This window comes from Acanthochromis polyacanthus, chromosome 4 (assembly GCF_021347895.1).
Source record: "Acanthochromis polyacanthus isolate Apoly-LR-REF ecotype Palm Island chromosome 4, KAUST_Apoly_ChrSc, whole genome shotgun sequence".
NCBI lineage: Eukaryota > Metazoa > Chordata > Actinopteri > Pomacentridae > Acanthochromis > Acanthochromis polyacanthus.
This window is the reverse complement of record NC_067116.1, coordinates 10,080,409-10,091,366: the sequence shown is the minus strand read 5'-3', so window position 1 is coordinate 10,091,366 and position 10,958 is coordinate 10,080,409. Positions and strand designations below refer to the sequence as shown.

Sequence of the window (10,958 nt, the reverse complement as noted above, 5' to 3'; positions counted from 1 at the left end):
TTCCAGTTCTGCATCAGGGATCCCAAGGTGTTTCCAGGCCAGATAAAATGTACAGTCCTTCTGGCAAGTTCCAGTTGTACCCCAGGGTCTCCTCCCAGTTTACAGTCCTTCAAATGGAGCCACCCAGGAGGCATCCTAATTAGATGCTGGATCCAACCAAACTGATTCCCTTTGACTCAAAGGAGCAGTAACTCCCTATCGCTAAGTCCAGCCACCCTATGGAGGAAACTCATTTTAACGGCTTGTAGGTTTATTTTGATTTATGATAAAGTGGCATGTGAATTTCACCTTTGCAAATTACAAAATTCTTTAATAAAATGTTTTTATTAGATTAATTTTATTCATTTGCTGTCTACAGACAATGAAAGTCACATTGTTAGATAGCTATTGGGTCAGTAAGGAGGTGATGTTTACAGTCTGCACTGAATTGTAATGATTAGCTTGGCTGGCGATGGTTAAGAATCAACTGAATGTCTGTTTTTACTGAGTTCTGTTTTTTGGCCTTTATTATAGTGCACAGAGTAGAGAGAAAGAGGAAATGTGGGGAGAAGATTCCAATCATTGCAAGGTCTTTTGGGTTAACCCACCACAGCTGTAGTTTCCGACACACACCATTGATATGCATCACAAGTGAAAGTATTTGTGTGTGTTAAAATATGTGTGTGATGTCATGGGATGCATCATGGAAAATAAATGAGACAGGTCAGGCAGGCTTTCAAGAATATGGCAATGATGTGTTTATTTTGTCTTATCTTGACCAAGAAAAAAAAACTTCTAAAGTGATGTTAAAACATCTGACGTAAGCTGATTGATATGGTCTGTTAGAAGATTGCAGAAGTCTGACAATGAGCTGGAAGGTTTGGGGGTAGGGGGCACTCTAGCACCTGCTTCTGAGCCAGAGAACTGAAGGAACCGAGCATGTGCAGAGTTGGTGCTACATAACATGTTTACAGATCTGGCTCAGTGTGGAAATCATTCTTCAACATGGACTTGTGAACATGAAAAAGTGGTGTATAAGTCAATCAGAAGATGAAACAAAGAAAAAAAATACACTTCCCACATGACACTGTGATGGAAGTAATGTAGATAAAGCACCTACACTGAATTCAGCAGGGCAGGTGGAAACATATTCCACTTCAGTCTTTTTCCAGTCAGAAAGCACTCATGATACTGAGAAAATGTCTCCACTCTTATTCAGCCAAAACGTACCAACCAGTGTGGCCATAGAGATACTTAAACATAATCGAATCTTTTGCCGAGAAAGAACTACATACATGTATTTGCAGATCTTTAACAATATAAATAAATAAAAGTGTTTATGATTGACTAGTTTGACAAAATCTCAGTAAAAAGTCAACTTACTGAGAATCGTCTCGAGTTTTTGGCCACATCTCTCAGCATTCATCAGCGAATGGTGTTTGTATGGCAGAAGTGGAGACGATTTGGTACTGATGCCTGATCCAAAAAATACTAGCTGACAATAACACTGGATGGTTATGCAACACAATTCACAATACAAACAGCATATTGGGCAATATTCATTCTGAATACACAAACATTTAAGGAAGAGCCAAATGTCTTAAATTTGTTCTTTTGGAGTATATTTTGGCATTTTCTTAAGACAAGATTGCATTACTAATGTATCTGCAATATACTAGTATCTACTCATTTATCCATTATCATTATGCTACATGGTTAATCTGCAGACGAAGGCCACAACAATGGCTGAAACTCTTCCAGTGTACCTTGCAATACAAATTTTTTATTGGCTAATTCAGTTTTTCGGATATTGGAAGGATGGCTGAATTGTGTCCCAACTATCTATCAAGCAAGACAATTTGGAGTCTATCAAGAAAGGTTTCAGCACACTCTGACAGACAAGTTATATGACATCAAAATTTCTAAATTACTTGCAACATATCTTTGGCCTTTGTGAAACTACCAGCAAGTATGTGGGTTAGGATCTATCTGTGATATGTTGCTGATATCGTCCATCCATCCTCTATACACCGCTTTATCCTCACTAGGGTCGCGGGGGGTGCTGGAGCCTATCCCAGCTGACTCGGGCAAAGGCAGGGGACAACCTGAACAGGTCGCCAGTCTGTTGCAAGGCTACATATAATCAATCAACCTCAGCATATTTTTGGACTGTGGGATTTGAACCGGGGCTCTTCTTGCTGCAAGGCGAAAGGGCTAACCACTACTTCACTGTGCAGCCCTTGCTGATATCAGTGAGGTTTAATTCTTAAGATTTAGGAGAGTCAAAGAAAGAGACATTTTCATACAATGTCATACGTGCTTGGGCAACATGGAATATTACAGACTGCAGCACTGCTACAAACTTTCAGATTGCAGATTGAAACAGAATGACCAAAAACTTCACGGCCCAGACTATTTTTCAGACTTCCAACGTGAAAACATCACAACATCATACTGTTCAGGAACCACTCCGAGCTCTGGTGCTGTTTACAAAAGAAACGCCTCTGTGTACCTGCTATCATGATCATGCACATGAAAACTGGGTGGAAAGTACATTATTTTGTCCACATATGTACTTTTATGCTAGGCCATGCAGAACAAAGACTATAAAAGAGGTTTTAGGTTGCAGCTACTGTTTGTGAATCAGCCTCACAGCTGCAGTAATTTTGTGTTTGAAATGACTGTTGATAGGATATCTGATTGTATTCACTCTTTTGGAGGGATGTGGAGTTTGGTAAATATGGATTTCTTAGCACATAGAATGAAACCTCTGCTAAACTGGCATGCTTAAAGTGTGCACTGCCCTCACAGCTCAGTCTTTGTGCATGTTAGCAAGACTTTTGTTTAACATGATCCACAGGAAGTCATAATAGATTGTTACATGATCCACTATGATGGTAAAAACCAGAGTGGACAGGTGAAGCAAAGTGTTCCACCAGAGAATTTAGATGATGAGCAAATCATGAACATATATAATATATTCCGCCCTTAATCTCTCTTGATTAACAAAAATATCAACATCTTCACTTAACATGTGAATATAAAAAGAAAGAACTCATGGCACAAATACTGCAAAATGAAATATAGTTGTCCAATGTTGAACACATTATCTGCACTGTTGAAGATACTTTAAAATTCTGATAGTCAAGAGATGAAAAGGATTAAGGTATGTCTCAGCTGATCCACGATCCCACTGACCTGAATTTGAGTCAAGGACAAAATAAAAAAAGAAAAAAAAATGAGGCAAGCTGATCACACACAAATTATTACCCACTTTAGCACTTGGTATCTGGATCAGCTTTGGCCCAGCAAACTATACACTATGCACATTTATGAGAGTAACGGACTGCTGGCTGATGGGAAGCATGTTTCATGTTTTTCCAGCATTTATATTCTTCCATTTTGTGTGCTTGTGTATTGGGCTCTAGGCAGAATGAATTGGTTTTGTTGCTGTTCTGTCCAGTGTAAACACAATTCTGGATTACATGTATTTCTTTCTTTCTCTCCTTTACGTTTTCCATGGAAGCTTGTATTCATTTTAAGGAGTTCCCTTTTAATGCCTTGTATCTCCCAGAACGCATTTTTCAATGTCCAAGAAAAGCAGTTGCCATAAAACCACACTGTAAATACTGGAACAGGAAATGTTTAACTTGGGCCGTTGTACACAACAATAAGAAAATATATTTCATGAAAAGTACAAGAGCCAAGTTCATCTTTCTAAGAGTATTATCTGTTTTTTCGGGCATGACCAAAAAAGGTTGCAAGTACAGAGGATTTCGTGTAATCCCTCGCTAAACTGTTAGTTTCTAAACATATTCACAATCAAAAACTTGAGTACTTATTCTGAGATACTTGGTATGTGAAATTAAGCTGAGTGGCAGAGATTCAGAAATCAGTCTTGCCCTGCACAATGTTAGACTGGTGATTCTGCTCATAGTGCCATTCTGATCCACATAACAAGTGTTAAAGGTTTGGAGGTATACACAAGTAGCCTGGATTGTAGCATTGGGTTCAACAATGCCAAAGACTTTGTGGGAGGTTATTAGTGGTGACAGGCTTTCCATGCAGTCCTTGCAGCATTTGTGTGAAGGTACCTCAAGTACACTGACTGATATGCAATACTCTTAAAGTACAGAACAAAAAGATAAATGTCACTGGCCATTTCATACCTGAACCACATTTTCTTTGTCTAATCTATCCATAAATGGTCTGATCAACTGCTTTACTAAATGTCTGCCTGTATCAGGCCTTCAAGTGTTTGCTACTCCAAATATTTACCACAAATAATAAATAATGAAAGTTTAGTAAATGAACAACAAAACCCCCTTCTTGAAAAGTGGTGCAAATAAATACTTGATTAAGAGGCCTTGGATTAACGGACATAAAAAAAATTTTTGTGTCACCATTCTGATATAAGACATGCTTTTATTGGCCTGCTTATACTAACAGGAGAATCACGAGAACAATACTGGCATGATTGCAAACCCTACACACTGTGTGACAGCAGCTATCTTACAGGTTCATTCTGTAACACAAGAGATGGATGGAAAACAGCCTGGGTCACCATTACTGAGCTCAAGTCAGATTACTGCTGAGGCAAGTCAGAATGCTTGATCAATCACTACACTAGAACATACACAAAAAGCAAAATGAGGGCTGCAAATGTAATGTATCTGAATTACTTCTGTTTTTAAACAAACTAAAAATATTTTTTTTACATTAAAAATATGTTGCATTTTGAAAAGGTGGATGGAATGAATTTTGGCATCATGCTTTAACTGACTTAAAGAACTGTTTAGTGATTAAAATAACTCCAGATTAACCTTCTGTCAGCGTACTGACTAAAAGTTTCATCTCTAAAAACAAAAACATAAATATGCAAGCAATAACATGTCAGCACATCATCATACATCTGATGCCACTCATGTTTTAAAACTGTATATTATTGTTTTTAATTTTTAGGTTTAAGTTTATTTATTTGCAGCTCATCTTACCACAACATTCCCTTTGGAGCCATTGTAGAGTCTTCCATCATTTTTGCATGAATTTGCAGATAGTTGTCCATCTGCAACTATCTATACATTTACAGTTTCATGATATGCAAACTCCATCTGCTTGGGTATACCACAACATAAATAAAGGGCCGAGTGGCAAGTTTTTTCCCCACAAACATTTTGTAACATTAACAATGGCACAATTATAAAATACACAACTAATGTGGTACCAATTTGAGCACATCTGTTGGGTTGGAAGTGTGTGTCTCATGTCTTATTCAGACTCATTGGTTTGTAGATGTAGGTATTAATCGTACTACTGTAGAGAAGATTTGGTGGTATCTCACCAAAGCTCTAATCTCTAAATAGCAGGACTACAATTTGGGCCGACAATTAAAGACCAAAGTCACACAGTGTGTAGAGAATTCTTAGGCATTCCTCATGAAGCCATTAACAAATATTAAATAGTAAGTAGTTAAGGTCCAGGTCAAAAATGGCCACAGTTTTAATTTAACATTTCAGGACATACAAAGAATATGTCCAAACATACAATTCATGGTCAAATGCAAAACCTAGAGACACAGAGGAGAATCACAACAGTGAGCCTTTGGTCAACATGTCTACATGTTTGTCTCCATCTTTCTATGCTCATCCACTGCTCAAAGCCATAGGAAATTAAAGTATTCACAGCATGTGCCATTCAAGAACAGCTGTAACATCAACTATGAGGAGCTGACACTAATGTTCTCTCATTCTGGCTCTTCTCACCGCTTTGCAGGCTTTGAAAACACAATGACATTACAGTCCAAACACACAGCATCCAGCCCAAATCGCCATGCTTCAGTGCATGGTACAGTACAATGAAGAGCTTCATCGTGTGGTCCAGAACTTAAAATTACTAAAATAAAAATCATTAAAAAAAAAACTAAAGACACATTTCAGAAAAAATATACATTTACATTAGATCATAAAACCTGCACCAAAGCATGTGTGTGGACACTCCTAATTGCCAACCCTTCTCCTTCATCCAAGTCATGGCGGAGAGACTCATTCACTCTTCACCTCCTATTGAGGAGCAGCTCTATACTTTTCACACAAAATACCTCAAAAAAAGAGAAGCACAACGAAAGGCAAAATTAAAAATATGCACATCTCCACCTGATGAAAAAAATCTTTAAAAAAGCAACATGTAGAAAACAAAAATAAATTAAGGCATGCAAAAGATAATGTCAAATCTTGAGATTTGGATACTTTTCTGCGCCAAACATCTTATGTCTTTAGAAGAGCTTCCTGTTAGGAAGAAACCACTCTTATTAAATCCTCAAAACAAAGGTAGCTGCCAAAATAAAAATCAAACCAACTGGAATATCACTGTAATATGTCCAAGGTTTTAAAGGCCCATATTTACATATTTGTGTTCTGTGCTCGGGCATTAAGAGGCTGATATTTACAAACATGTTCATGCGGATTCAGCAGCAGTGCAGCAAAACAAACAGCAAACAGTGACACAGACAGGACTGCTTTTTCGAACATCCAGAATCAAAGAAAATAAATACCATGTATCAATTTTTTTGTAAAGTACATTACAAACAATAATGTTGAATTTGTGTCCCTGCTTTTAAAGAAATACTGTGACCTAACAAAATGATATGTGTAAAACAAATGTTAACGCAAATTGATAGGAACTTGTCTGTTGGCTTGTAAGGTGATGGTGATACATCAGAAGTGAAGCAGTGCGGAGCTGAGCAGAGGGAGCTGTGGTTCTGCCACATTAAGGCTTTGCAGTAAACATCACTCAAGACGCTGCTGCCCCCACCCCGCCCCCCAGCTGAAATCAACACTCATGTCAACTTGTAGTACTTAAGCTGGCACGAACAAAAAGACATGCAGCAATGCATTCAACGCTCTCACACACTCGCACACATAGTTCACTTTAAGAGACTTGCCAAGGCCTCCTTCTTTTTTTAAAATATTTTTTTCAAGTTGGATTTTCTTTATTATCCACAGTAAGATTTCTTGGCAGCAGTATACAGTGCACCTTTTCATCCCTCCCAGCCTGTTCCTCCCTCCTCTTTGCCACAGCTCTACCTCTGAACGGCTGAAGGGGGTGCCAGGAGGCCAGGTCGGAGGGGTGCTGGGTGAGCTGGGGGAGTGTAGAAGAGTTGGTTGGAGCAGTTCAGTAGTCTGTAATAGGGGCAAGCTCAGGGTACAGGTCCACCGAGATGTTCTTGTAGAGGCTGCTGAGGGAAATGTGGGGGCTGTAACGGATGTTGTTGAGGCCATCCAAGTGTTGTCGCTCTTTGGAATACCTCAACAGTTTATACCTACAAACACAGGGGTAATGTCAGTATTTATGCATTCCATCTATCCTGCCTCCACTCCAAAAATACACTTTTCTCTAGACTGTTACCACTCTGCTCTAATACATAATGGTGGCATTTTAGCAAGGTTGAGCTATAGTTCAATACTACTGTCTACCACTACTTCGTTAATTATTACAAAAAAAGACTCAATAATTTTGAGAAACTGTTCATTACTGTAGTTTTACCTTTATGACATTATTCCAAGAGAACAACAGAACATTTCCCTGGGACTATATTTAGCAGTAGATTAATTTACCACTGTGGTCAGTGTTGAAGAAGGATGGTGTATGCATGATTAAGTCAACATAAACTAGAGCTTTAGCGATAGTGGATTATTGGGACCGATGCCAAGTTCTTCCTTTTGTGTGATATGCAACTCAATTTCAAATCTGTTGGATTTAAAACTCCTATAGTACGAGTCCGGTCTAATTTTAATCAAATTGGGAAGGGTATTGCTGCAAGGCTCAGATCAATGCATAAGTTTATTCAATACCTAAATGTGATTAGATCCTGAGAGTGTGCAGCGTCATCTTTGCTTATATTCATCACATGGGAAAATAGTGTGCTTTAAAATAATAATCTAAACTTCAAAGTGTAGGTAAAAATGGAGGTGTTCTTTATGGACATGAGGAACAAGTTAAAGGTTAAAAGTCTGACACTTTCACAGTTATTTATCATCATGCATAAGTTAAAATATACAAAAAAAAGAGTCATTAAAAATTCAATCTATGAAAACATTTTAACAAAAACACTGATGATGCAGAGGTCAGCTAGTGATATTTTCTGAAACATATGCAGTTGCATGTCACAACTAGAAAAGCACTCAGAGAGCGCAGTACGACGCCAAGGCTGCTTAGTTGACGTATCATTTAAGACGGATCAAATCTTTAATAAAAAAACGACCTTGCGCTGCGCACAGGCATTTGTAATGCCTGTGCATGTCATGTATTTATACCGAATCACATGTTAATTACTCTTTTAAAGGTCTGTTGATCAGTTCATCATTTTTGGCAAGCCTTTGTTATGCTAGTGTTAAAATAACCCTTCCCTCCAGGCTTTTATTTTGAAGGCGTATTTTTTTAATGTGACGGCAGGAATTGACGGGACTCAGAAACACCCCTCAGTTAAATCATTTGTTCCTTGTATGATTTCCAATGGATAAATCAGAGTCATTTTGTAGCAGGACTGCAATCATGTGATTCATGATCAGGTAACTGGCACAGTGTTCACGTCATGGTTACAGTGACGCTGTGCCGGCACCTACATCTTGCAATGGGAAATCTTTAACAAATTCTTGGATCCTGATTATAAGCCGCATTAATGCCAAAATCCAATCAGTTGGTCCTTGTGTCATTTCTGACCTTTCCTGAAAATTTCATCCAAATCTGTTGGTCCGTTTTTGAGTAATGTTTCACACAGGCAGACAGATTCACAGTAACAGATTCACAGACAAACATACGCCGATCGTCACATAACTCCGGCGTTACTTGGTGGAGTAATAATACACAACAGAACACAACAGATCCAGTAGAAAACACTGGATCATAAATTTGAAATGGAAAAGTTGTTTTTTTTAGTTCAACTTTCATAACTGATTAAGCAGGTTTGAGAAGTTTTACCACAAAAGCAGAAGTATTGGTAGATAGCCTAATTCAAGCAGAACACAGTTCTGGAGTTTTAAAGGGGTTCTCCAAATATAACTTTAAAATCTATATATTATTGTAAACATAAGCATGTTTTCATTTTTAGGCCCCACTTTGCAGACATAAGCATTGGTTTGGAGGATACTTTTCATGTAGTGTTGTGTTATTTAGGAATTATCACTGCATTAGGCCCTTAGGATGACATTAGCACAGTATAACCATGAGCAAATACATAGATCTGTTTTTGTGGGACATTTTCAAACCTTGACATACACTGCCTGGCCAAGAAAAAAGTCACACATTCAATATTTCGTTGGACCACCTTCAGCTTTGAGAACGACACGTTTGCCATAGCATCTTTTCGATAAGCTTCTGCAATATCACAGCATTCATTTCTGTCCAGAGTTGCATTAATTTTTCATCAGATCTTATATTGATGATGGGAGAGTCAGACCGCTGCGCAAAGTCTTCTCCAGCACATCTCAAAAATTCTCATTGGGGTTGAGGTCTAGACTCTGTGGAGGTCAATCCATATGTTAAAATGATGTCTGAAGCTCCCTGATCCACTCATTCACAATGTTAACCCCATGAATCCTGACATTATCATCTCGGAATATGCTCATGTCATCAGGGAAGAAAAATTCCATTGGTGGAAAGACCTGGTCAGTCAGCATATTCAGGTAGTTAACTGATCTCATTCTTTGGGAACATAATGTTGCTGAACCTGACCAACCCCAGACCATAATCCAAACCCTCACAGGCTTGTTTGAAATTGTTTGAAAATTATCCAAATTCTGAAGCAATTGCCTAAATTTATAGAAAAAAATGGTTCTGAACAGAAACCAGATTTAGTGTTCAGACTGAGACACCTGGTTCTTCTTACTCTGATGCCCCTATCACTTTGGAACAGGGTAAATCTGGACTCATCAGACTACATGACCAACCACATTTGTTCCTTGCAGCTGATTTTTCCCACTATCCTTCAGGTTTTAATAATGCCTTGGACGGTTCTGAACCTCATTTTAGTAGTTTCAGAAATCTCCTTAGTTGTTTTCTTTGCTTGATGCAGGCCAATAATTTGACCCTTCTGAGACAGACTAACATCCTTTACATGACCACAGGGTATGTCTCCCAACATGGTTGTTCAAGAAATGAGAAGCTCCTCACTGCATCTGTTCAGTTGCCATCTAAAACGTATTCATCACTGCAGTAATTATCCAGTGGAAGGCTCTTACCTATTTGCTTAGTTAAATCCAGGTGGCGACTTTTTTTGGGCAGGCAGTGTATATTTAATGGTAATCTTAATACACTTATGTGAACTAAAATTTAGTGGTAAATTTATTTTCAGGATCATTGTGGAAACTGGATTGGCTTGGTTTGTGTTACACTGGGAATAAACCTGGCCGTCACGACCAATGTCACTAGCCGCAGTCGCTGAACTATGTGCAGAAAGTTAAAGTGAGAGTACAGGTGTATTATTGTAACTGCTTAAGAGTTTTCCTTCAAATAAGTATATTAATTTGGTAAGAGTAATAAGTAACAGTTAACTCTATGTGCATACGGCCTATAAAAAAATCCTACTATAATTATACTTGGAGAAACACTTTGGAACTCCAGAACTCTGTTCTACTTGGACTATTTATCAATATATTAGTTTTTATGGTACAACTTGTCATACCTGCTCAGTCAGTAATAAAGTCAATAAAAAATAACTTTCTTTTCATATTAAAAAATATTAAATGTTTAATTTTGCATTACTGTGACATGAAACTACATATGGTTCAGAAAATATCATTAGTTGATTTCTTCAATATTTATTCTTATTTTTGGTAATGTTTGCTTAAAGATAGAAGTTCTAATGAAGGCTTCATTATTTTTTTCATAATCACATCCATAATCAGAGACTCTCTGATCTACTTGTCCAATATTGCAGATTTTGAATCAATGAGTTCAATCAAATCAGAGATGGTCAAGGAGAC

General features: G+C 37.9%; 1 protein-coding gene across 1 annotated transcript in view; it reads right to left on the bottom strand.

Moving 5' to 3' along the window:
- Nucleotides 1-713: 713 nt before the first annotated feature.
- Nucleotides 714-10,958, bottom strand: part of b4galt6 (UDP-Gal:betaGlcNAc beta 1,4- galactosyltransferase, polypeptide 6) — a 33,212-nt gene continuing 22,967 nt past the window's right edge. Inside the window, exon 9 of the mRNA XM_022220236.2 lies at nt 714-7,297. Within this exon, the coding sequence (XP_022075928.2) occupies nt 7,150-7,297 (148 nt within the window). The 3' untranslated portion in view covers nt 714-7,149. The remainder of the gene's footprint in view (nt 7,298-10,958) is intronic.